The 27,509-nt window shown below is 37.1% G+C and overlaps 1 protein-coding gene across 8 annotated transcripts in view; it reads left to right on the top strand.

Moving 5' to 3' along the window:
- The window catches only part of LOC111056377 (polypyrimidine tract-binding protein 1), a 496,090-nt gene that overhangs the window by 349,077 nt on the left and 119,504 nt on the right, over positions 1-27,509 (top strand). For all 8 annotated transcript variants that reach the window (XM_039439855.1, XM_039439854.1, XM_039439858.1 and 5 more), the window contains one exon: positions 1,664-1,810. In XM_039439855.1, coding sequence (XP_039295789.1) covers positions 1,664-1,810 — 147 coding nt within the window. The remainder of the gene's footprint in view (positions 1-1,663; positions 1,811-27,509) is intronic.

The raw sequence follows: 27,509 nt of genomic DNA, 5'->3' as shown, positions 1-27,509 counted from the left end.
TTAATTCTTTTTCTATTCTATAGAACTGTGAAGTTCATGTTATAATTGTAGTGGGGAAAGATAGGAGAACAGCTTAGCCAATTCTCTGCCTTGCCACTTTCTTCTATAGTTGACACCGGTATATCTGATGTAATATCAACTGCTCATTCTCTTTGAAATTTGATTAGCAGTGGTGTTGCTATCCTTGTCTATCATACGACAAAGCAGATAGCGCTATCCTTTCTAGCTCTGCAACGTTGTCTGATCGTTTTTAACAATGTAGAAATATGATCAATTAGCTAAATATTTAATCTCATTTATGGAAATTCATTACTAAGTCGTTGAAAATATGTTTTCTTCACGAATAAAATATAATTGATTATTTGAAACAAGATTCAACAGTAGTTGATATTACATTAGATATACCGGTATCAGCTATCCTCTATAGAAGGCATTGGCAAGGCAGAGAATCGGGCTCTGTTTTCCATCTCTCTCCACTGCCATTATAACGTGGACCTCACTGTATGATATTCCGCATCGTAAATCGAGATGTTAGCAACAATATAGAGCCCTCTAGGCAGTTTCACACTCAAAATATATCCGACACAAATCAAAGTGCTTTTTCAGGCAAATTTGACGTGTAAACCGCCTTCACGCCCCAAAATAGATGATATGCATCCCTTTGAGATGGAAGGCAAAGGCTTCAACCCCTGGTTCACAAATAGAAAAGATACCAGGCCTTTCTCAAAACAAAAAACTGCCAAAACACTCTTTATTGACGGTTCGGGAATCGGCCTAACGTGATTCAGAGAGGAACAAGAATGATGTGGGGAAGCTGGTGAAACGGAAAGTGAAGTGAAAAGAGGAAAAGAAAGAGAAGAAAAGGAGAAGATGGAAGAGGTGTCGGAGGAGGAGGAGGTGATGGAGGAGAAGGAGATGAAGGAGAAGAAGAAGAGGAGAATGGAGAAGGTGGAGGAGGAAGAGGAGGAGGAGGTGGAGAAGAAGAGGAAGGAGAAGTTGAAGAAAAGATTAAGTCTCAGGAGAGAAGTAAAGAATCTAAACAGAGGATATATAGACAAGTAAAAGTCGTAAATAATATCAACCGCTCTTGTCAACTATTTCACACATGATTTTCTCTCTCACTGTTCTTCTTTTTTTTATTCTTCTTCTTCTTCGAGAGAGAAAACGATCCCGTAAAGTCGCCGAGCTTGAAAAAGAGAGCGCTATCTGCTTTGTCGAATGATAGACAAGGATAGCAACACCATTGCTTACAGAATACTGCCATTATAACGTGGACTACACTATTTCGAGATGGTTATATATAGTTATATATATATATATATATATATTATATATATATATATATATATATATATATATATATATTATATATATATATATATATATATTGTTCTATGACTCATATGCCCGGTCGCACAAAAGTCGCTTGTCGCTTGAATTTTAACCGTGATTAACTTTATGAGAACCTATCAGAGAAGGCTTTTTTGAATAGACGACATCTCTGATTGGTTCCCGTGGAATTAATCACGGTTAAAATTTAAACGGCTTTTGTGCTACCGGCACTTGGACTTGATTTATATAATAGACTTGTTTTATGACTAATACTTGATTTTTTGTTGATTTATCGTATTATTAATGAGTGTTTTCTGTGTGTCTTTTGTAGGCTTTCCTGGAGATGGCAGATGAGATAGCCGCATCTACAATGGTGACCTACTTCACGACTTGCACTGCGCAGCTGAGAGGCAGAGCTGTATTCGTTCAGTTCTCCAACCACAAGGAGCTCAAAACTGACCAGACGCACAGCAATGCTGTAAGTCATTCATTCATTCAATCAATCAATCAATCATATTTATTCATCAAATGTACAAGTACATTGAATATTGTCACTTTAAACAGAGAAAATTAATAGAACAAAAGATCACAAGACCTAACCTAACTTAACCTAACCTAACCTAACCTAACCCAACCCCAACCTAACCTAACCTAACCCAACCTAACCCAAACCTAACCTAACCTATACTCCTCAAAGGAGTACAAAGACATTCCCACCAGATAGTCCTTCAGATGAGCTCTGAAACATCTTATATTTTCTATAGACTTCAAATTACTGGGCAACATGCTAAAGTATCCATCACCCATATAAGTTATCCTCTTTTTAAAGATTTCCAAGTTATGTCTTTGAACAATTCTTCCTGATCAAGTGTTATGACAATGTGATTTACCATTTCTTAGTTCAAAATCAGTAGATTTTCTATAGTACATTATAACATCATTAATATATTGCCCATAAATTGTTAATATGCCTAGCTGGGGGGAAAAATGTTTAACAGAGTCATTCCTTTCCATTTTCATAATAATTCTTAGTGCTTTTTTTTGTTGAATTGGTATTTTATCGAGATTTCTCTTGGAAGTGCTGCCGTAGATACATAGACCGTAAGCTATATTCGAATGTATCAATGCATGGTAAATGCTACTAAAGCGTTGAGACCGCACACATTGGACATTCGCCTAAGAGCATACAAGCATAGAGAAACAATATCATAAGTAGATATCCCATGGTATAGGGCGTTTATGTCGTAACTTTTACTGTTATCTCAAGCCTATAGTCCACGTAGTTCTTTCCCGTGAAGCTCTATGACGCTGGTAATCTCTCATATTGTGCCGTTCATACACTCTTACCCGGTCAAAACAGTAAAAATCGACAATAATCAACAGTAATCGGCTTGAGATAACAGAAAAAGTTGCGACATAAACGACCTATACCATGGGATATCTACTTACGCTAATGTTTCTCTATGATACAGGCCTGGGGATATTTTTTTAACCACATGACAGACGTGATTGTTCCATGACAGGTGTTCATCTATCACTAATCCCAGGAATTTTGTGGTATTCTTTTGCCCTAAACTTTTGAAATTTTATATCTGGACATGATTCATTTCTGCTCTGGTTTGTTTTGAACGGGACCACTACCGATTTTTTGGGATTCAGGAGAAGATTTCAGCTATTAAGAAAATTATTGATGGCTGCTAGACCATTGGCTGATGTTTGCTCCACCTCCTCATTCTCTAGTTCATAAATTAATTCATTAATTAATTTTGAATGAAAAAGACTAAGAAATTGTCAAATTAATTAATTCATTCACTGATTACTTGATTTATTTCACTATTTTTGATCTCTTGTATTCAGTTTTTATCGTGGCCCGGTTGTTTATAACTCCATTGAATTAATACTTTGGCGTAAGAGATTTGAAAGGTTGGGTACAGTGAGGTCCACGTTATAATGGCGGTATTTTTTGTGCTATACTTGTCTAGACCAATGACAGTAGAGCTCAATCTCCTCTCAATCTCGACAGCTGATGGCCAATCGTAGAGCTTCATCCACACTATATTATATTCTGCTACTCTATGTTTGAGTTATCAGTTCACTAGAGATTGATAATAGTGTAACAACCGAAACTAGTATCTCGAATTCTTCTTAAAAATTGGAGGTTTTGAAACAATTTTTCGTTTTCATTCAATACAATTTTAGATTTGATGAATTATTGTAGAGAGCGTAGGCGTATGAAATAGCTATAATGAGGTCCACGTTATAATGGCAGTGCACGATTGTCAATATTGTCGCTATCCTTGTCCATCATTCAGCAAAGCGCTATCTTTTTCTTGCTCTGCTCTGCTGCCAGATCGTCTTTCAACAATGTAGAATTAATCATTATTTAACAAAATATTCATCTTAATTATGAAACTATTGAAAAATATAATTTATTGCCTCATAGAGTTCAATTGATTATTCTAAACGATAATGAACAGTTGATATTACATCAATAAACCTGTATCAGCTACCGTCTATAGAAGGCATTGACAAGATAGAGGATCGGCAACGTTGTCCTCCAATCTTTCTCCACTGCTATTATAACGTGGACCTTACTATAGGAGGAACGGCGAAAAATGGTTGAACGGAAAGAAGAAGGAGAAGGAAAGGAACGACAGAGATGGAGTATAGTTTGAAGAGAGAGGATGTGCGAGAGAGAGACAGTTGAGAGAGACCGAGAGAGAGTGGATGAGTGAGGTTGAGTGAGTGAGAAATTCAAAAGTTGAACCTGTCGGTCGGTTTCTATTGTGGAGTTTTGGTGTGCTACATATGTCCTTCTCCTCCTCCTCCTCCTCCACCTCCCCACAACCCTTTTGGGGTTTTGCCGGCTCATTAAATATTGAAAACCCTGTCCCGAAACCCCCCAAATCTCCCCAACCCCAAAACTCCCCCAAATGGGGTCCCTGCCAATCGACACATATATCGGTCTCCCGATCTCTCACATCGCGATATCATCGAAAAGTTGCTTCTAGCCCCATATACAGTCAATGTGAATGCCAATCAATGAATGAATGAATAAACGGAAGCTTTTGCTTTTTCAATTACTGTTATTGGTACACATTCAGAGAGAGAGAGAGAAGAGAGAGAGTGAGTGTGTGAGTGTTAGTGAGGTGTTGGGAAAAAGAGCGGTGATATTGGAATATATGCAGAGGGGAAGAGATAGAGAGAAAGATTAGATTGGAGTTCTCCATTTATGAGAGAGAGAGAGTGAGAGAGCTGAAAAAGAGTGAATTATTGAAGGGTGCCTAGACTTGACACCCTTCAAACGTTGAAAGTGAATTGCCGAAAAATTCTTTGATACCTTTTTCAATGATTGATTTCGATCGGGTGACAAAAATTTACCTCTACTTTTTTCAATCATTGTAGGTATGTGTGAGTGAGAGAGTGTGTGAGGGTGATAGTGAGAGAGAGAATCAAAGATATGTACCTTCTTCCAATGATTGGTCAATGATTGATTTCGATTGGTTGACAAAAATGCACCTCAACTCTTTTTTCATCAATGTAGGTGAGAGAGAGAGAGAGGGAATGTGTGAGAAAGATGGAGTGAGAGAGAGAGAGAGAGTGTGTGAGAGAAAGAATTAAAGAGAAAGATGTACCTTATTCCAATTGTTAAAATTTTCGGTGTGGAATCTATTCTCATTAATCAAATTTCAATTAATGATTGATTTTAATGACAACTTTATTTGAACGAACATTTAAGCCAGTTACACACGCATACAGTTTTTGCGTCCTAATTTTTGAAATAAATCAGATTAAACAGATGATGTTTGTCAATAAATATCGAGCGTCAAAAAATCGATGTCTGTGTAACTGGTTTCATAACGAGTGAACCGTTAATATCTCTTCAGATCTACGGGTATCAGTTATTCTCTATAGAAGGCAGAGAATCGGCAATGCTGTCCTTTTATCATTCTGCAACTATAACGTGGACATCACTAGAGCTTAGTTCATATCTCATCAGCATATCCTTCACCAACTCAAATACAGTATTTCACTTTTTGCGTAGTTGAGAAGTTGATATTGTGGTAATTATTCATATTGAATGAAAAAGACTAGGAAATTGTCAAAAAAACCACTGATTTATTGATACTTAGAAAGACCGGTTTCGGTTATTACACCATTGTCAATCTCTGATAAACTAAAACTAAATACAAGAGCAGCAGAATCTATACTAGTAGGTGAATACTGCTATTGGTCGAGGGCATGAACGCCTGCCATTGGCCTAGCTAGACAGTCTTATTAATAGACAGTTTTTTTATTAATAAAAAAAAATTATCATGGCGATTCTGTTGCTTAAGCCGCCATTTTGTCACACCGTTGAGGGGGAGGAGACTGTCTAGCTAGGCCAATGGCAGGCGTTCATGCCCTCGACCAATAGCAGTACTCACCTACTTGTATAAATTCTGCTGCTCTTGTATTTAGTTTTAGTTTATCAGAGATTGACAATGGTGTAATAACCGAAACCGGTCTTTCCAATTATCAATAAATCAGTGGTTTTTTGACAATTTCCTAGTCTTTTTCATTCAATACAGTATTTCTTAGCTTGGGAATGATTTTACACAGCTACTCTCTAGAATTAATCATTATTTACAAGAGTCAAGCCTCTATTGGCACTGGCAAGGCAGAGAATCGGCAACAGTGTTCTTTTATCTTTCTTCACTGCTATTATCAAGTGGACCTTTCTATGGAGCTTAGTTCACCTCTCACCAGTTTACCATCCTTTACCATCTCAAATACAGTTTTTCTTAGCTCAGGAATGATTTCAGACAGCTACCCTTTAGAATTGATCATTATTTTAAAGAGTTAACAATTTGGCTCAACTCACAATCCCTGGACTCGAATCGTACGACTCCAGTCGAGTCTCTCAACCTTACGACTTTTTCGCTCTTTGTCACTACTTCAGTTCCATGCTACTCTATTTTCTAACCATAATTTATTAAAAATATTAGATCTATACGTCACCAATTTGCATGTAACAAATTTTATAATAACTATTATGAATATATTGTCTTATCTAGCGGGGCTTAAACCCCACTGCTACCATCAATCTTTAATTTTCTACTAAAATTGAAGATATTTGTATTATTGTCTTATCTAAAATGATATAACATCACTTTCATAAGGATTTTACAGTGATTCACCGTCTTCCTTCTTTTAGTCGAGACCTCCATCTTTGCCTATCCTCCCATTCACCATCCCTTTAATTCCTGGCCTCCATATCCTCATCCACCTCATTTCTCCATGATCTTTTAGGTCTTCCTCTTATCCTTCGCCCAATTGGACTCCAATCAGTCACCATCCCTATCCATTTGCTAGTACTCGCCCTTCTAGCATGGTTATCATAAAACATAACCTCATTTCAATTATAAATGCACGGTACCACGCAACTCAAGTCGATGCTCGACCAACATGTCGTGTCGACTGGTCTGAGTGTCACCATTTGAAAACACATGCTGCGTCGAGGAGAGACTAGAGTTGAGCCTTAGTTTATCAGATACCGGTATCCACTGAATCATAGCTATCCACTATAGAAAGCGGTGGTGTTAGCAGAAAATTGGCAACTTTGTTGTCCTGTTATTCACACTGACTTTATAACGTGGATCTCCCTACAAAGTTGTTGCTCCTTTAGCGGTTAGAGAGTGTATATTAGGTGGTTTACATTGTCACAGTTGGAGATCTACACAAATCAGGGTTGTTGTTGGTTGGTTTGTGGTGGGGGGGTGGCTTTCAGGGGGTAAGGGGGGCTGTCATCACTCTAAATGAGTGAGTGTTTGTGACAGTAGCCACCAGAATGCGCTGTCTGTCACTATACAAATCACATTGTGATTGATCACTTGCTAACTGTTCTCAACAGTCACCCATTCACCACTCTAGACTGCTTCATATTTCTCTCATTCTACTTTCTCTCTCTCTCTCTCTCAGATAGAGATGTATAAATACACTCCCTCTTTCTCTTATTCTAACTCTGTACACTCAATTCCCATTTTTTTTCTTCGCTGTCGGCTTCTCTTTCTTTCTCTCAATTTCCAACTATACTTCTTCTTTCTCTCCTCTCCTCTACTCTCTCTCTGTCTCTCACTCTCTATCTATCTATCTCTCTTCCTCTCTCTTACAGGCTTTCTATTATAAATGCACTCTCTCTCTTTCTCTAATTCCAACTGTCTACTCTCCAATTTCCTTTTCGTCGCTCTCTGCATCTCTATTTTTCTCTTAATTTCCAACTTTACTTCTTCTTTTCCCCTTTCTTTTGCTCTCTCTCTCTCTCTCTCTCTCTCTCTCTCTCTCTATCATCTATCTCTCTCACACTTTATCTCTTTCTCCTTCTAAATTCGAATCTACCCATCACCCAATGTAGCTTGTCACATCTATTGTCTTCTTGCTGAATTCATAAATTATCCCGAATAACTGTCTTACAAGTAAATCAAAATTTATATACCTTAATGATTTATGCTTGTCTTCATATTACTCTGATATCTATATTACTCTAAATGATTGCCACGTATACATTTGCTAATTAATCTCTGTCAAATTGGTAGAGAGTTAGTGGGGAGGATATTTTTAATATTTTTTCCGAAGAATGGACATTGATATGTCCAAAGCTCCGCCAATTTATGTAGATGCATAACAATATAATCATTATCTATAGTTATTATATTACAAATTGCTTTTTCATATCATATACAGTTCAATAATTATTTTCTTAGTCTATATCATGTAAATTCATCTATAATTTTGCTGTATTGTAAGCTATTGTATATAAGTGTATAAGCCAGTATATATTGTAATCTACATAAATAAAGTACTCAATCAATCAATCAATCAAAAGTCGAGAAGAAGGCATTATTTGAAAATTGAGGGGATAATTGTTGTTTTTTAATCGGAAGTACCCATTCCTAACGTGAAAAGGTTCATCATGAAACTAAAATACTTGTTAGAATTAGGGCCAAGCCATACGAAGGGTTTCAGACGAGTCGGCTGGGCAGAAAGCTCTCCGATTGGCTGACTATCAGCTGATTCCCGAACAGCTGATGATCAGTCAATCGGAGATCTTCCTGCTCTGCCGCTTCTTCTGAAAAAACGCCTTGTATGGGTTGGCCCTGAAGGTGTGTTCAGAGTAACGGCAATGTGCATTTTTCTGTCCATAAGCAGGTGCTATCCTATTATATTAAGCGAGCAATTTCTGTATTTATATATCTGATTATGTTTATATCTGGCTATTTTTATATCTTGTTATATGTTTAACGGGTCTCGAAAACGGCTCCAACGATTTTCACGAAAATTTGGAACATAGTAGGTTTATGATATAAAAGACTCGATTGCACTAGGTCTCATCCTTGAGAAAAATCGCTGAACGACATTAAAAAGATAATTCATCCTTGGCTGAAACAGCTGTGGATAGTAAAAAAGTGAGTATGTGATAAATCAAAATATCGCATCCCCGAAATTCATAAGATGACGTATAGCCAGCTGTGAAAAATAAACACGATTATTTTAGAGAATTGTGTTCTGATTATCAATAAATAAAAATAACGAGCGAAGCTCGGTGCCCCGATATTAGATTATTATATCTGTATTCATTCAGATACAATAAGATACAAAATATAATAAGTATCAGATGATAAGAGGTGAATCTATCCACCCACATACATCAAAACTTACCAAAATTCTAGTGAAATATTCCAAAATTGCACTATGAGGCCATATCATCACCTGACAACCGTCATCTAGGAACTAGAGTAACTTTGAGATGATAAATAGCTTTGGAAACCAGGGGAAGTAAGTGATGCATGTCCCAGCACAAAACAGTGCTAAAACAACACTTGGTGTTAGGAGGAGGTGGAAGAAGAGAAGAATGGTGAGAAGGTGAAGGAGATTGAAGAGAAGTAGAAGATGAAGAATAAGAAGAAGAAGGGGAAGGAAAAGAAGATGAAAATGATGAAGGTGGAGGAAGTCACGATAAAGCGTGTTCTAGAATCAAAGCACTAAACAGCAAGACGACAACACTTGGTGTTGGAAGTAGAGCAGGTGGAGAAGAAGAAGAAGAAGAAGAAGAAGAAGAGGAAGAAGAAGAAGAAGAAGAAGAAGGAGTAGGAGAAGGAAGATGTCACGTGTTACTTAGGAGACGTTGTTGGCGTCATGAGCTGAGCTAAGATAGCAGAGCTGACGTGATGATGTGATCATGATAGTAGGTGCGTGACGCTTCCTCACTTGTCACGCTTATCTTTGTGTCTCTTCCTTCTTCTCCTTCTCCTCCTCCTTCTTCACTACCTCCTCCTCTTCCTGTCCTTGTTGCTCTTTTGGTTTTGTTCTGAATGTTGACACCTGTTAACAGAGTCTTCTCCTCTTGGCGTTGATGTCTACTTTGTAGCTTCCTTCTTCTTCTTCTTCTTCTCTTCTTCTTCTTCTTCTTCTTCTTCTCCTTCTCCTTCCTCTCTTCTTCCTCCTACTTATCCTCCTTCTCCTTTTTCTCCATCTTCTTCTCCACCTCATTCTGTCTTCCTTGTTCTTTTGGTTTAGTGACACCTGTTAACAAAGACTTCTTCTCTTGGAGTTGATGTATGTTTCACGACTTTCCTTTTCTTCTTATTCCCTCACTCACTCTCTCTCGCTCTCTCTCTCTCTCTCTCTCTCCAAATATGTCCAATATGTCCAAAGCTCCGCCAATTTATGTAGATGCATAACAATATGATAATTATCTATAGTTATTATATTACAAATTGCTATTTCATATCATATACAGTTCAATAATTATTTTCTTAGTCTATATTATGTAAATTCATCTATAATTTTGCTGTATTGTAAGCTTTTGTATATAAGTGTATAAGCCAGTATATATTGTAATCTACATAAATAAAGTACTCAATCAATCAATCAATCAATCAATCTCTTTGTAAAATTTGTTTAATAATTAGCAATACTGTTGTCATTCAATGTTAATTAGTATTATAAGCCAGTATATATTGTTACATACATGAATAAAGAACTCTTTCCTAATCCAATGTAATCTAATCTCTCTCTCCCTGATTCTCTCTTTCTCTTCTTTCCAACACCCCTAATAATGCAAATATATCGGGGGTCCATCCCTTATCATAGCATTGCAGCCGGAGGTCCAATAAGTGAACGTGTATGTATGTGTGTGTGAGTGTGTGTGTCCACACTCAAATTGGAGATCAATTTTTTTTTCACTTGCATCAATTTTGGGGGGACTTTGAAAGCTCCTTCCTAAACCCCCCCCCCCTTCCAGCAACTGTCCAGGCTTGTTATGGATTTTGTGTCAAACATGGCGTTTTGAGATAGAGAATGAGGGAGAGAGAGAGAGGGAGAGAAGAGAGAGAGAGAGTGTGTGAGAGTGTGTTACTGGGCCTACTACTGTTCCCAGTCAATTATTTGGAAATGTTTTGGATGGATGATATTTTGGGGGGCGATTAGAGGGTGTTATTGTGCCACAGTTACCCTTTTTCTCCCTCACTCTCTCTTTCACTCACCTCAGCAACCCCCCAAAGGATAAATATGTCAAGGATTATTATGTCAAAGATAGCCGGCCGATTAGTATAGGGGGTTTTTCGTATGTATTGATTGTCTCTGCGTATGTGGTGTTATATAGTGAGGTCCACGTTATAATGGCAGTATTTCATGAGCATTGGTGTTGCTATCCTTGTCTATCATTCAATAAAGCTGATAGTGCTATCCTTTTCTAGCTGTGCAACGTCCTAGATCGTACTTCAACAATGTAGGAAATATGATCAATTTGCGAAGTATTTTAATCTCAACTATAAAATTCATTATTCAATAATTGGAAAATATAATTTCTTGAGGAATAAAGGAGCATCGATTATTTGAAACAAGAATTAACAGTTGATATTTAATCAGATATACCGGTATTTATTTATTTATTTCATTGACAATCACAAATCATAATTATAATATAATATAATTGGGAGAAGACAACAGGCATAGCCCAAAACTGTCCTTCCCCAAATTTTCACAAATAAAAATTTAAAAAAAAGAATGAGGTTTTGATTTCACTTTTCACTTCAAAAAGCTATCAGCTATCCTGTATAGAAGGCAGAGGCAAGGCAGAGAATCGGCAAAGTTTGTCTCCTATCCTTCTCTACTGTGATTATAACGTGGACCTTACTATAGGATTTAAAACAATAAATCAACCACAGTTTAAAAGTAAATTGGAGCTCAGTATTGTGCTATTATTGATGCAATTTTCGCTACATAATTGCTGCCTATTAAAGCTCAGTTATTGTTTTCATATTTGGGGAAGTTACGATAATAAGTTACTCTTTGTGAGGTGTGAATGCAAAGTTTTAAAAGTTTAAAAGAGTTATCAAACTTCACCCTTATTTTGGTGGTGGTCACTGCTTCCAAACAGCCCTGTTTAAGATTAATTAAAAATGGAGAGGGGAGAAACAATGATTTCGGGATAATAAATGAGTGGGGGAAGAAGTGCTAGAACAATAATTAAAAACGGGGGAGTTAGGGAATTATGATGAGGAGAAGCTGGAGGAGGAGAAGGAAAAGAAGAAGAAAACGTTGAAAATACTGAGACTCTCTTCTTCTTCTGTCTCCCATTTTTCTTCGTCTTCTTCTTTGTCACAGCTATCATCTTCTTCTTCTTCTTCGTCTTCATCTTTGTCACAGCTATCTTCTTCTTCTTCTTCTTCTTCGTCTTCTTTCTGTTGCAGTTTGTCTTCTTGTTGGTGAAGATTACAGACAATGAACACTCTCCATCACCACTCTTTTGTCAAAGTTGTGGCAAAAGTTTTTGAGGCTTCGTTCAAGAGTTTAGTGTTTCGGCAGGATGATGAGGGAAGGTGTAGATGAGGAACACGCGAAGAAGGAGAGGAAGAAGAGGAGGAAGAAGAAGAAGAAGAAGAAGAAGAAGAAGAAAAAGAGGAAGAAGGTTTCAAAGAGGTGATGACAAAACTGTTGAGACCAAAGTATCTATATTAATCTCTGTTTTTTACTTTCCTTGCCCTATTACCATTGGTAAGGAAAGTATTGCCAGAGACAAGAATAATATAGTATCTTACTTATCCTTCATCTATGGAATTGCTTTCCAAAAAAAATTAAGGTACCCCAATTTCTAAATTTCTATACGTTTCAAGGTCCCCTGAGTCCAAAAAAGTGGTTTTTGGGTATTGGTCTGTATGTGTGTGTGTGTGTGTGTGTGTGTATGAGTGTATGTGCGTCTGTGTACACGATATCTCATCTCCCAATTAACGGAATGACTTGAAATTTGGAACTTAAGGTCCTTTCACTATAAGGATCCGACACGAACAATTTCGATCAAATGCAATTCAAGATGGCGGCTATAATGGCAAAAATGTTGTCAAAAACAGGGGTTTTCGCGAATTTCTCGAAAACGGCTCCAACGATTTTGATCAAATTCATACATAAAAAAGTCATTGATAAGCTCTACCAACTGTCTCAAGTCTCATATCTGTAAAAATTTCAGGAGCTCCGCCCCATCAATGCAGATAGATTCCCAATTATCAGGCTTCAGATACAATTGAAACAAAAAAAATCAAGTGTAGTAGATTGAGCATGAAAATCTCTACAATTAATGTTCAGTAACATTTTCACCTAAAATTGAATATAAACTTTAAATTCGAGAAAATGTGATTATTCAATTGCAAATTATTGTTGATTCTATTAAATCATTCACTATGAAGAGCTGCAGACCTCATGTGTATCTCCAGCGTTATTGCCCTGACACCAGGTGGCTCAAATCTTTGAATAGTAGACTTGAGATGCGCGGGAACACTAGCGTCAGGTGATCAATTTTCATAACGGCAAGGAAAGTTGGGTGAGTGCGCCACACCAGATTTTTAGTGTACGTTATTATGTTCTAAAAAGCTGATTTATATCAAGAATAGTATATTATTGTAGGCTACTATAGTTTTTCTACTACGTTTTCTCTTATTGTACAGTTTACTACAGGCAGAGAAAACTTCTAAACTATCGATTGTTTATTGTATGCTACCGATTATAGTAAAGCAATCAAAATACAAGTAGTGATTTCTGAGTTCTGCGACAATTTCACATATTATTTTTATGTACTTAGCTCTGTCTAATAGAATGAGGCCCTGTCTCTAGGACAGTTATTAAATCTAATGGACCATTTGATCTATAGTTGATAGTATTTTGTTGGTCTATTTGATTGAATGAATGTCCTAGTATCCGTGCTTTGAAGAAGAGATCTAGTCCTTCTTCCTCTTCTTCTTCTTCTTCTTCTTCTTCTTCTTCTTCTTCTTCTTCTTCTTCTTCTTTTCTTCTTCTTCTTCTTCTTCTTCTTCTTCTTCTTCTTCTTCTTCTTCTTCTTCTTCTTCTCTTCTTCTTCTTCTTCTTCTTCTTCTTTTCTTCTTCTTCTTCTTCTTCTTCTTACAAACAAGAATAAGGCTATAGTCTGTTCCGACTCCTTTCTAGGTATTGACCTACAATATTGCTATGAAGTAACGAAGTTTAAGATATCAAATCTGTACAAACCAAAGACATTGTTAGATTTTGTGTTTTGTTAACCTGGTGAGAGATTTAGCATGTAAGGTGGTAGAGAAGCCCTGTGCTGCTTGAGTGCCCTTGGCAACTGTAATTTCGCACACTGCGAGTTGAGATGGGATTTAAGCCTCTCCCATCTCACTCTCTCTTGCTGTTTCTCCCTCTATCTGTCCTTTCCTCTCTCTATTGTTGTCTTTCTTAGCCCCCTTAAATCTCCAGAAACCACTTGAAGCTCACCTCCCTAACCCTCACACACTCTCTCTATATTTCTATGTGTCTCTCATTCTATCTATCTCTTTCTCTCTCTTCCCCTATCTTTGAGCCCCCTTACATCTCCAGAAACTACTTGAAGCACACCTTCCTAGCCATCACTCAGTCACTCTCACTCTCTCTCCTGTCCTCTTACTCTCTCTCTGTCTATCCCATTCTTCTATCTCTCTCTCTCCCTGAAAACCACTAGAACCACTCCACAAACACGTCTTGGCTTCGCACTCATCACGTCACGGTCTTGAGATTGGCGTCAATTGGTTGCTCGTCACGGCACGTCAATGAGAAGATCTAATCAACGTTATTAGTATTACAGGTCGGCACTATAGAGGGGTCCACGTTATAATGGCAGTGGACAAGAATAGGAGAACAGTTTTGCCGATTCTCTGCCTTGTTACTGCCTTCTTTAGAGGGTAGCTTACACTGCTATATCTGATGTAATATTGATTGTTCATTTTTGTTTAAAACAATCAATTCTATTTTATTTGCCAAGAGAAAAAAATTTCAATGATTATTGAGATCGAATGTTTTGTAAATTAATCCTATTCCTACATTGTTAATGAACGATATGGAAACGTTGCGGAGCTAGAACAGGATAGCGCTATCTGCTTTGTCGAATTATAGACAAGGATAACAACACCAATGTTAGTCAAACACTGCCATTATAACGTGGACCTGACTATAGTAGTCGTATTTGGTGAAGCTATGTGACGCTGGTAGTGCCCTTCTCATACTCTGCCCTTCTTACACTCTTACACTCAACAACACACTAATATCAGAAAGTAAAGGTAGTACAGTAATAACGTAGACCTCACTAAACATTAGTTATTCTATGATGGTAGCAAATAAATATTTGTAACTTATATCTACAGTGAAAAGTACGACTTTTTCTCCCTGTGGGAAAAAGTTTGAAGCCCGAGGCGAAGCCGAGGGCAGCAATTTTCCTGAGGGAGAAAAAGTATTTTTCGCTCGTGATGTACACAACATTTTTCCTCCATCTACATTTTTTTATAGAAACTGCAAATAAAATCATTCTAATAACTTACGTATTGGTGACAATGATTCCTAACAACATAACCTAAATCTAAAACCTAAAAACCGGTCGTCTGATTGGCACTGCCGATTGCGCTATCTATCGGCAAAAGTTGTAACAATTATATCAGCTGAGCAGCTACCAAAAATGGCTGACTCCAGATCACGCGGTTCAGATTTGAATTGCAGATCAAAAATATTTGTTGGCTGGTATTTTGAATACAATAAAATATTTTAAAAATTGTATAAAGTTTTATCGTTTACTAATATTAAGAATATAATAATTATCATACAAACATATATTTCATGAGTTGATCAAATTTCTGGTTGTGGTATTGAATTTAGTTGACTCAATGACAGACACCTCTATTATGCTTTCTCATCTGAGCTTAGACCTTCTAACTATTACAATGTAAGTTTCAAAATACAGATGCTCCTCATGTTATTTAAATGGAGTCACTTTTACTCCCTAGGGAGTTTTTCTGTTTTTTACTACCGAGAGCGAAAAAGTGACACTTTGGTATTAGGTTTCAGGGAGTAAAGTAAGTACTTTAGACAGTAGTTGGAGGAAAAATAAATTACAGCCGTAGATTATCGTCTCCACAATGCAACACCACCTCTTTCAAATCAACAACAAAATCCAGAAAACCTTCACTCTAACACTACTGAATACCGAAATTTGAAAAAACCTCATCCTAAAACACTATTGAGAACTAGAATTCGAAAAACCTCAAACAATATTGAGAACCAAAATTCAAAATACCTCATCCTAAAACACCATTGAGAATCAAAATTCGAAAAAGCCCACACTTAATCCAGAAAACCTTCACTTTAACACTATTGAAAACCGAAATTTGAAAAAAACTCATCCTAAAACACTATTGAGAACTAGCATTCAAGAAACTCAACCTAAAATACGATTGAAAACAAAAAACCAAAAAAAACCACTGTAAAACACTATAGAAACCCAAAATTCGAAAAACAGCTCATCCTAAAACACTATTGAAAACACCACCAACAAGCACCAAATTCAAAGACCGATTGACGTTCTGCTTTCACGTGAATTTCGACGTTGGATGAATGAATGAATAGCATTCATTCATTCATTCATCATTCATCAAACGGCACACAGAGATCAATGCATGCGTCATTTGACTGCAGCTCTCAAATCATCAGAAAGCCAAGCCAAACCCGTGTGTGAAAGCCACCTTTACTATAGCACTGTTATATTCACTGCAATTTGTCAGAATACAAACCCATAGAGAGAGAGAGAGCATAAGAGAGAGCGAGTGAGAGAGAGCGATAGAGAGAGAGAGAGAGGAGGACTGAGTGAGGGAGAGAGACTGATGAAGACTGAGAGAGAGAGAGAACTAGTCTAATTCATTTTAAATCGTCAGCATTGGTTGAATCTCATTCTTTGATCTTATTTATGAGGATTACAGACTGACAGCTGATCTTGCTCACATCTAACGGGGGTAGTTACAAAAAGGCACCCCCTCTACCTTTCAATTCACTCCCAACCCTAACCAAAAACCGATCCTACAATTCAGGTCTGTGTGACATTTTACCCCCCTTTGATTTCGAATCCATATGATGGTGAGGTTTGGGGTCCCCCTTTTATTTAGAACCCATTTGTGGGGGGGGGGTCAAAGGTTGGGGAACACCCATGAATAATTGTAGGTAGCTCTTTGATTTTGGTGTTGTCACTCTTTGATTTTAGTGTTGTCACTCTTTTGACAGCATTTTATTGCAGTGCTTTTGACAACAGTGTGGTGCCACCTGAGTGCTGTTTTTGTTGATGTCTTTTGTGCAAGAATTGGGGCGGATTTCGGGTTTGTTTTGAGGGTAGCTAGTGACGCATTAAGGGTGTATTTTGTATAGATCACTTTGAAATGTTGGTGGGTTGCAAAAATTTGTGGAATTGATTTTGATTGCTTCAGAAAGAATATAGCTCAGTCTTTGAGAGCTTCAGCTTCGTTACCAGCAACGATTATACTTCGTGATATAGAGTAATAATTTGATTTATTAATAATAATTTATTTAATTTAATAATTTATTAATTTAATAATAAAGAACTGGCTTACAAACGTAGGTGATAGGAAATTCAGGAATGACGCATCAACATTTCCGAACTACGCAACTGATTAACTTGAAATTTTGCATATAGATTCTTAATACAGTTTTGAGTAGGCCTACTAAGTAGAAGGAATTTTGTATCAATTCGTATCTTAATCTTTCTAAATTCAAAATTAATTGTTTCAAGTGTTTGTGTTTTGTTTCAATGTAGAAATTAGTGAAGAATTAGCAAGTCTTTATTTGGACAATTTATTTTATGAAATTGGGATGAAAAGTAGTTTTGTCCTGTAGTCTGTTTCTTTGTCCAGTTGATTGTAAATGATAAATAATTTACCAAGGATGGTTAGAGACCAATTCACATTTTCATCAATCGAATATTTTTAATTCTAATAATGAAAACAAATTTATTCAATTTGTAACACAAAGTTTACGTAGGATAAAAGCCTACCTAAAAAAATAGTTTTTCTATTGTAAATTATTTATTTATTTATTAGATAGAGCGAACAATACAATAGTCGGAAAAGAAAAAACAGGCTATTGCCCAAAACTTCTTCAATTTCCTGATTTTGTCACAAATCGTCCAAATATTATGTAGGTTATGTTCACTTCAATTTCAACACCAAATCTTCAATCTGAAACTATGAATCAGAATAAAACAAAGAATTTCAAATATAGATAAATTGATAATGAAAACTTATGACAATATATTTAGAGAATTACTTTCAATATCAGCATGGAACTACAAAACTCAACTCAATCTGTTTGTGCTTTGAACAGGCCCTTGCGAAGCACGGGTTACATGCTAGTGGATAATATAGTGAGGTCCACTTGATAATTACAGTAGAGGAAGTTGGGGGAACACGGTGCCGGTTCTCAGTGCCTTGCCACTGCCTTCTGTGATGATTATGATTATCATGATCTAGGTAATTGATTACAAACTTATTCAATGAAATTTCCAAGATTCATAAATTTTAGTCATTCAAGGTATGAAAAGCAGCGTTTCTACACGTCTTATTATCCAGTTGAGCTGGAGACAGTAGTATAATTCTGGCACACAGATTATTAGGAGATTGGCATAACAATTCCAGCACCCTTGTATTCTGCACACTTATTCTAAGGGAAAAAGGCGAATAATTGAGAGAGAGAAATGGAATTAACTGTTGAGGTTGAAGAAAAAGAATAATACAAGATACTTGAGGATGGGGGAGCAGCAGCAGCAGCAGAAGAAGAAGAAGAAGAAGAAGAAGAAGAAGAAGAAGAAGAAGAATGAGGGGTAGAAGAGATTAAAGAACAAGCCATACGCAATAAGGAAAGACCATTTGTTTGACGATGTAATCTGCATGCTGTTTTGTACTACGGTTGGACTTTGAGTCTCTTTTTGAGGAGGAGGAGTAGGTGGAGGGAAATAAAGGATAGACAGGGAAAGGAAGAAAATGTTCAACAGGGAACAAGGGAAAATGCAATAGAAACTGACGCCACATGCTCAATCCTGGACCCTGTCATTGACCCTACAGTGTCATGGCTTTCTTGATCGTTTTCCTAATGTCTCTCGAATTCTTCTTCTGCTTCTTCTTCTTCTTCTTCTTCTTCTTCTTCTTCTTCTTCTTCTTCTTCTTCTTTCTTCTTCTTCTTCTTCTTCTTCTTCTTCTTCTCCTTTTCATTTCATTTATTCATAGGCAATAGATACAATGCAGGTAAAAACAACAGGCATTCGTCTAAAACTGCTTTAAACCTTAATTTCGAATTCACAGTCTAGAGGTTATGTAAATGATTACTTAATTCACACACTATTTTGAGTCCAAAAAATGTATGTACTACAATAATTTTGAATTTATCAGATTAATTAATTTCAAAATACAAATCCAAACAAAAATCTTCCTTCACAATCATAGAAAAAATTTTAACATTTCACTAAATCCACAAATTATACTCATGTATAATCAATCTTCTTCTTCTTCTTCTTCTTCTTCTTCTTCTTCTTCTCCTTCTTATTCTTCTTCTTCTTCTTCTTCTTCTTCTTCTTCTTCTACTACTTCTTCTTCTTCTTCTTCTTCTTCTTCTTCTTCTACTACTTCTTCTTCTTTTCCCACTTCTACTTGGATCCAGATAGCCCTCTCCACTATCTCTTTCTTTTTCTTATTCTTCTACTTCTTCTACTACTACTACTTTTTCATCTTCTCCTGTGAAAAACGATCTGCCAACTTTAGAAAAAGAAAGGTGTTATCTGCTTTGTCGAATAATAGACAAGGATAGCAACACAATGTTGATCAAATAGTGCCATTATAACGTGGACTGCCTCACTATAGTGATAGGAGATCAACTGGAATTTACGCAGTCATGACGTCGCCTCTGTTAATCCTTGGACATTATAGCAACACAGGCTTTACGCCACTATAATACTGTTGTGAGTATTATAATCCTCACTATAATACTGTTGTGAGAGGCCAATCCTGTAATATCATGATGGAGATTAGGCTAATGAAAATAAAAAGAGACGATTAGTCTGATATGTGGATAGGGATTCGAAGCGATTGTTCAATGTGATTAGCCTTCTGTATATTGGACGATAAAACTATGCAATATCTATACTGAACATATATATATATATCTGATTCATTAGTGAGATTAACATTATTGAGCAAATGATAGGACAATATAGTTGTCAATTTCCTTTTCACCACCGCCTTCCATAGTGGATGGCTGTGATTCAATTGATCCTGGTCTATATCTGATTAGTATTGTTGATTCTTATTTATAATTATCATAATATCTTAATAATATCACATTCTAATTAAATAAAAATACTAAGAAATTGTCGAAAACCACTGATTTATTGATACTTAGAGCGGTTTCGGTTGTTACACCATTGTCAATCTCTGATAAACTCCTGTTTATTTTAAATAAACTCTGTTTTAAGTAAACTCATGTTTATTTTAAATTAACTCTGTTTTAAGTAAACTCCTGTTTATTTTAAATAAACTCATTTCATTTTCAAATAAACTCTGTTTATCAGAGATTGACAATGGTGTAACAACCGAAACCGGTCTTTCCAAGTAATAAATTTGTGGTTTTCGACAATTTCTTAGTATTTTTATTCAATATGGATAATTACCACAATATCAACTTCTCAAGTAGGCTACACAAAAAAAATCACATTCACCAAAAATATGTATGTAAAATTTTGTATGGACTTTGCAGAAATATAGTGAACCATCGAAATATTTCTTATTAATACATTATTATGCAAATTTATTATCAGATCATAAACAGATGTAGTTTTTTGATAAAGAGGATATTCAGAGAATGAAGAAGAGGGAAAAGGAAGAGAGAAGTAGAAGCAGAGGATAATTTAGACAAGAAGATTGAGGAGGAGGAGAAGAAAAGTAGAATTTAAGAAGTGGAGTAAAAGAAGAGAAGAAGGAGGAGGTGAAGAAGAAAGACTGGTGGCCAATGAGTGAGAAGGAGATAACGGAAAGAAGAGAATGGAGAAGAAGATGAAGAATAAGAATATGAACAATAAGAAGATGAAGAATAAGAAGTAGGGGCAGAATAGGAAGTAGATGCTGAATAGTAAGAAGGAGAAGAAGTAGTAGTAGAAGAAGAAGAAGAGGAAGAAGAAGAAGAATTGGTCAATGAGTTACAGGAGATGACTTTGAGAAGGAAGGGTGTGGAAGATGAAACAGGATGAGGGTGTAGGAGGAAGTAATGAAGAGGAGAGGTGGTGAGGGAACGTTTAAAACGGAAATGAAAACATGACCAACGAATCAGTGGAAACAGGATGGGGATTGTAGAGTGAGAGAGAGTGAGCGTGTGAGAAGAGAAAACCAGAGGGAAAACCCCCAAACCCTGCTCTGCTGGGTGGACTTGGTAATTTGGTTTATCAATTATAAACATATTCAAACTGTTCGTATGAGATGAGAGAGTTATGGTAGTCCGGTTCTAGGGGGGGGGAAAGTCGACGATGGACCCCTTCCCACCCTTGGGGGTGTAGAAAGGGGGTTGAACCCCTCTTGGGGGCGTAGATAGGGGTTGAAAACCCCCCACAAAGTAAACATGGACACTGGTTATTTATACTGCGATTTGAAACAATAAATGTTGGGTTGAAGTCCACCCTTGAGAAGGATGGATTTAGACACGCTTGTTAGGTCTTGTTGGGTTGGGGAGGGGGGGAATTTTCGAGGGTTACCTGCCCTCAGGGGTACGAAGGGTTAGCGTTTATTGTTGTATGTGTGTGTGTGTGTGTGTGTGTATTCATTTGTATGTAGCGACCTAAGGGACAGTGTGCTGCTAATAATGTTATTAACAGTTGCCAAGTTATCCCACGGGTGAGAGAGAGAGAGAGAGAGAGAGAGAGAGAGTGAGTGAGTGAGTGTGTGAAGGTGTAGGATAGAGGGTATGTTTGAGAAAGAGAGAGGAATATGTTGGGTGTGGTGGAAAGGGGTGGATGAGATATGGCTAAATTTGTTTTCATGTTTTCACTTTCAGTTTAAAATACAATATTCGGCCCGAAATAAGTCATATCGTGAGGGTTTTGAGAAAGGTTGGATTTTAGATAAGGGAGAGAGTGAGAGTTAGAGAGATAGTGAGTGAGTGGGTTGGATAATGTGTAAGATAAAAAGAGAGAGAGTGTGAGAATGATAGAGGAGGAGGAGGAGTTGATATGGCTAATTTGTTTTTCACTTTCAGTTTAAAACACAATATTCGGCCTGAAACACATTATAAGTTTTGGAACGGAGAGATAGATTTGTTTTCATTTTTGAAATGCAATGTTCAGAGTGAGTTTGTTTCAACGAAGTCTGCTTGAAGATGATGTCCACATGGGTCCCATGCTTATGCTTGGATAATTGAAGTTATGAAAAAGAAAGATGAAATGTTCAGATAGGTCTCTGAACCATCAATAAACTCTTACATAGTTGAAGGAGATATCCCATAGTATAGAGCGTTTATGTTGCAAATGTTACTGTCAACTGAAGCCGATAGTCCTAGTAGTTGTTTTTGGTGCAGCTATGTGACGCTGGTAGTCTCTCATACTGTGCCGTTCTTACACTCATACACTCCCAACAACACAGTTGTAGTCGACAGTTGCAGAAGAAATTTGCAACATAACGGTCCTAAACCATGGGATAGTAATGATAGACAGTTGTCTACAGTAATCGGCTTGAAATTTGGAACATGAACGACTTAGGCTATACCATGCAATATCTTCTTATGCTATATTTTCTCTATAATATCAGCTGATAGTTGCAGTGATAGTAGTTTTAATTTTTCTGCTCAAAATTTTCAAGTTTATTTCAATATTATTGAAACTTTCGGATTGTTTAGTGTTATTTCCGGCTCTTATCAACCCTTCGAAATTCAAAATTCATCAGTCATATCTCGAATACGTATTCTCTGAGTGTTAATCTTGGTGAAAACAGAAATTTCAAACTTAACCTCACTTTGGACTATTTATGTGCCAAAATCAAGGAATTGAAGAAGTTTTGGGCAATTGCCTGTTTCTCTTTCCAAATATCGTGTTTGTGACTGTTCTAATAAATAAATAAATAAATAAATAATGTTATCCTCTACCTCTATGATTCTATCCTCTCGCACTGTCTCAGTCAATTTGTTGGTATGAGGCTCTCTACATCCTGAGCTTCCCCCTTCCTTATCCCACCACCTCGTGTGGGGGAAGCCTATTTCTGGGTTGGGGTTTGGATGATAAACAATTCAGAATCACTCGATGCTCACCGGAAAATGTAGAGAAAAGTTTATTTGGGGGTGTTGTTGTTTTTGGGGTTGGTTCCAGCTCCCCTTCCCCCTAGAGTGGTTTTTCTGGGGGTGTTCAGCCCCCACGGGTTGGCCAATTTGCGAGCTGATAAATCTTTTAATTTCCCCTGGCTGCTGTGTGAGTTATATAGGCTTCCCAGAAAACGATTAAATAGCATGGACTAGGTGTAAAGGTGTATACTTCCTCAATTCACGAAGCCTTTCCTTCACTACTCTCTCAATCTCTCTCTCATTGTCTCTCCTTGCTCTCTCTTCCTGTTACTCTCTATCTCTCTCCTTGTAATCCCTTCTCTTTATCTCCTCCTTTTCTTCTCGCTCTCTCCTCTTTTTGTAGAGAGTTAGTGGGGAGGATATTTTTAATATTCTTTCCGAAGAATGGACATTGATATGTCCAAAGCTCCGCCAATTTATGGATGCATAACAATATAATTATTATCTATAGTTATTATATTACAAATTGCTTTTCATATCATATACAGTTCATAATTATTTTATTAGTCTATATCATGTAAATTCATCTATAATTTTGCTGTATTGTGAGCTATTGTATATAAGTGTATAAGCCAGTATATATTGTAATCTACATAAATAAAGTACTCAATCAATCAATCAATCTCTCTGACACTCTATTTCTCTCTTTGTTATCCCTTGTATTTAGAGTGTTACTCTTTCTCTCCTTATTTTCTCTCTCTCTATCTTGAAATTGAAAAAATCGTTTAAATTGCTTTTGTTCTGACAATTTTCCTTCTCACTTTTATGATGTTGTTTCAGAAGTAGACTACTTATATTGATGCTATGTAATTGTGATGGCCTGGTTGGGTGGTAGAGGGAACCAAATGGATTCAACCCTGCCAGCAGAAAAATAAAACAATCAATAAATCAATTTGACTATCTCTCTCCTTGTTATATGTTTCTGTTACTCTCTCTATCTCTATCTCTCTCTGTCACACACACACACTCTCTCTATCTCTCTCTGAGAATGGACATGTAAAGATCCAAACTTCACAGTTAGATGTGAAAATATTACTGTAATACCTCAAATTCATGATATTAGTGAGGTCCACGTTATAATGGCAGTATTTGATTAACATTGGTGTTGCTATCCTTGTCTATTATCCAACAAAGCAGATAGCGCTATCCTTCTCCAGCTCCACATCGTTGCCAGATCGCTTAGTAATTAAAAAAAATATTTAATATCAATTTCATGAGGATTTATAATTGAATCATTGGAAACTATATTTCTTTGATGAATGAAGTATAATTGATTATTTTAAACAAGAATGGACAGTTAGTATTATCGGTATCAGCTATCCTCTACAGAAGGAAGGAGCTAGGCAGAGAATCGGTAATCTTTCTACACTGCCGTTATAACGTGGACCTCACTGTAGGCACCCATGATCTGAAACACTACATTTCACGAATGAACGAGTTTTGCCAGGTTTCAATTCACAGGGAAACACATCAATAGACCAATGAAAACAAACTGGATATATACAGGGTGAGAAAAGCTAAGAGAGAATTTACACTGCTAGCTGGCTACAAGCGAATTCAAAGTTAAATGGAGAAAGATAAGATGAAAGAAGATGGTTTTTGGGGTGGATGATGGCTGGAGGGTGAGAGAGAGAGAGAGAGAGAGAGAGAGAGAGAGACGAATTCACGAAATAAATGTGGGTGAGGAGGAAAAGATAATATATTATAGAAAACACCCGGCTTTAGTCGATTTTGTCTGTGTCTATCAAAAGAGGAAGTCTGTTTCACTTTTGCCTTTTCTTCTTGTTCTTTCTCATCATCTCATCCCTTATTTCCTTCCCTCACTCCTTCTTCGCCTTTCTACTCCTCCCACTCCTCCTCCTCCTTCATCTCCTCCTCCAACATCTTATCTGTCTATCAAAAGAGGATGTCTGATTCTCTTTTCCCTTTTCCTTCTCATTCTTTCCTTTCTCCTACTCCACCTTGTCCTCTTCCTACTCTTCCTCCATCTTCTACACCCCCATATCCTTCTCATCCACCCTCTTTCTCCACCCCCTCATTCTCTTCCTCTCCCTAACTCCATCACCTCGCTTTATCAAAAGAGGAAGTCTGTTTCATTTTTGCCTCTTCTTTTTGTTCTTCCTCATCATCTCATTCTCTACTTTCTCCTCCTTCTCTACTCCTTCTCACCTCCTCCTCCTCAGTTTTCTTTGGCTTCCATCTTTGTGTGAGTAATGCCCCTCCGAGCAAAAGCAGATCCCTTGAATTTTCTTTTGAAAAACCTCATCCCAAGTCGTAACGGTAACCTCCCTTAAACAAACCTTCAAGTCATCTAAACCCCCCTAACCTCCCTCCCTACATCCTTATCAAGGAGGCAGCGGCTTCTTACCAGCTGTTTTTCCAGTCAATGTTTTTTAGTCTTCTCGCGGTCTCACTCTCTCCTTGTCGCTCACTCTCTCTCTTTCTATCTTCCCCCTACAAGTCTGTAACATGCCGATTAACAAATCCACTGCGTTTCTATTGCCATTCATTTCTTTCTCTTCTCTTTCTCTCTCTCTCTCTTTCCTCCCTCACACTCTCCTTGTCACACATCTCACTCACTCAATCTCTCTCTTTCTCTTTCTCTTTCTCTCCCAGTTTTGCTACTGTACGATGATTACCAGCACCACAAAATCGTTTTCTCACCACGATTTTCTTCTTCTCATTTTTCTGCTCCACCTACTACTTCTTCTTTTTCTTCTTCTTCTTCCTCTTCTTCTTCTTCTTCTTCTTCTACTTCTTATCCTTTTCTTCCTCTTCTTCTCGTTTTGGTTTCTTTGTTCTGTGCCTCTGTGCTAATGATTACACGGCTGTCAAAAATGTTCGACAACGTTTTCTACCAATAATTAGTAACACAAGCAGCAGCTGCTTTCTGACTAAAGGAGTATTAGTACATAGTAGTAGTAGAAGAAGAAGAAGAAGAGAAGAAGAAGAAGAAGAAGAAGAAGAAGAAGAAGAAGAAGAAGAAGAAGAAGAAGAAGAAGGAGGTGGAGGAGTAGGAGGAGTAGAAGAAGAAGAAGAATAAGTGAAAAAATAATTAGGAGAAGAAGGAGAAAAAGTAATAGGAGTAGAAGGAGAAGAAGAAGAATAATTGGAAAAATAATTAGGAGAAGAAGGAGAAAAAGTAGGTGGAGAAGAGGTGAATCAAGATGACCAGTAGTTGAAGGATAACAAGAAGAGACAGTAGAGTATCTTTGTTACTTTCCTTGCCCTATTACCATAGGTAAGGAAAGTATTGCTTTCCGAAAAAAATTAAGGTACCCCAATTTCTAAATTTCTATACGTTTCAAGGTCCCCTGAGTCCAAAAAAGTGGTTTTTGGGTATTGGTCGTGTATGTGTGTGTGTGTGTGTGTGTGTGGTGTGTGTGTGTGTGTGTGTGGTGTGTGTGTGTGGTATGTGTACACGATATCTCATCTCCCAATTAACGGAATCACTTGAAATTCGGAACTTAAGGTCCTTCCCCTATAAGGATCCGACACGAACAATTTCGATCAAAAGCAATTCAAGATGGCGGCTAAAATGGCGAAAATGTTGTCAAAAACAGGGTTTTTCGCGATTTTCTCGAAAACGGCTACAACGATTTTGATCAAATTCTTACCTAAAATAGTAATTGGTATGCTCTATCAACTGCCATAGGTCTCATATCTGTAAAAATTTCAGGAGCTCCGCCTCATCTATGCAAAGATTGATTTTAGATTCCAAATTATCAGGCTTCAGATACAATTTAAACAAAAAAATTCAAGTGGAAAAGATTGAGCATAAAAATCTCTACAATTAATGTTCAGTAACATTTTCACCTAAAATTAAAAATAAGCTCGAAATTCGAGAAAATGTGATTATTCAATTGCAAACTGTTGGCAACTGCTGATTATATTAAATCATTCACTATGAAGAGATAGCACACATCGTGTGTCTCCAGCGTTATTGTCCTGTCACCAGCTGGCTAAGATCTTAGAATAGTAGACTCTAGCGTCAGGTGATCAATTTTTACAACGGCAAGGAAAGTTGTGTGAGTGCGCCACACCAGATTTTTTGCTAAAGTTTTCATCACTTTCATTTACCAGTTTTTTTTCTCCTACCCACTTCTTCTGCCACTTCTCCTTCTTCTGCTTATTTTTCTTCTTTTTCAGTTTCTTCTTCTTCTCTCCAGTTGAAGGTGTCCACCTTTTTACGACACTTTCACGTTTCTTAGTAGTTCTGCTCAGTTTCCATTGAGACAAAGTTACTCACTCACTTCTGCTATCAATTTGGAGCCTTGGCCTGGGCCAGGCCCCCCTATCAATAAAATGGAAACTGAGGGGGTAATGATCGGCAGAAACTTTGTGTCTCAAGGATATCCTTAAGGATAGAGTGAGAAGGAGGTGGTGGTGGCGGAGAGCAAAGGTTACCAAATGTGTCCTTCACTCCAGGACACAAAAGGATATAGAGGACTCAACAGATGGATGGAGGAGGAGTGGTTTTATGACATCTGTACGTG

The sequence above is a fragment of the Nilaparvata lugens genome, chromosome 13 (genome assembly GCF_014356525.2).
Source record: "Nilaparvata lugens isolate BPH chromosome 13, ASM1435652v1, whole genome shotgun sequence".
Lineage (NCBI taxonomy): Eukaryota > Metazoa > Arthropoda > Insecta > Hemiptera > Delphacidae > Nilaparvata > Nilaparvata lugens.
Note: the sequence above shows the minus strand (reverse complement) of the source record. Positions and strands in the feature narration are given on the sequence as shown.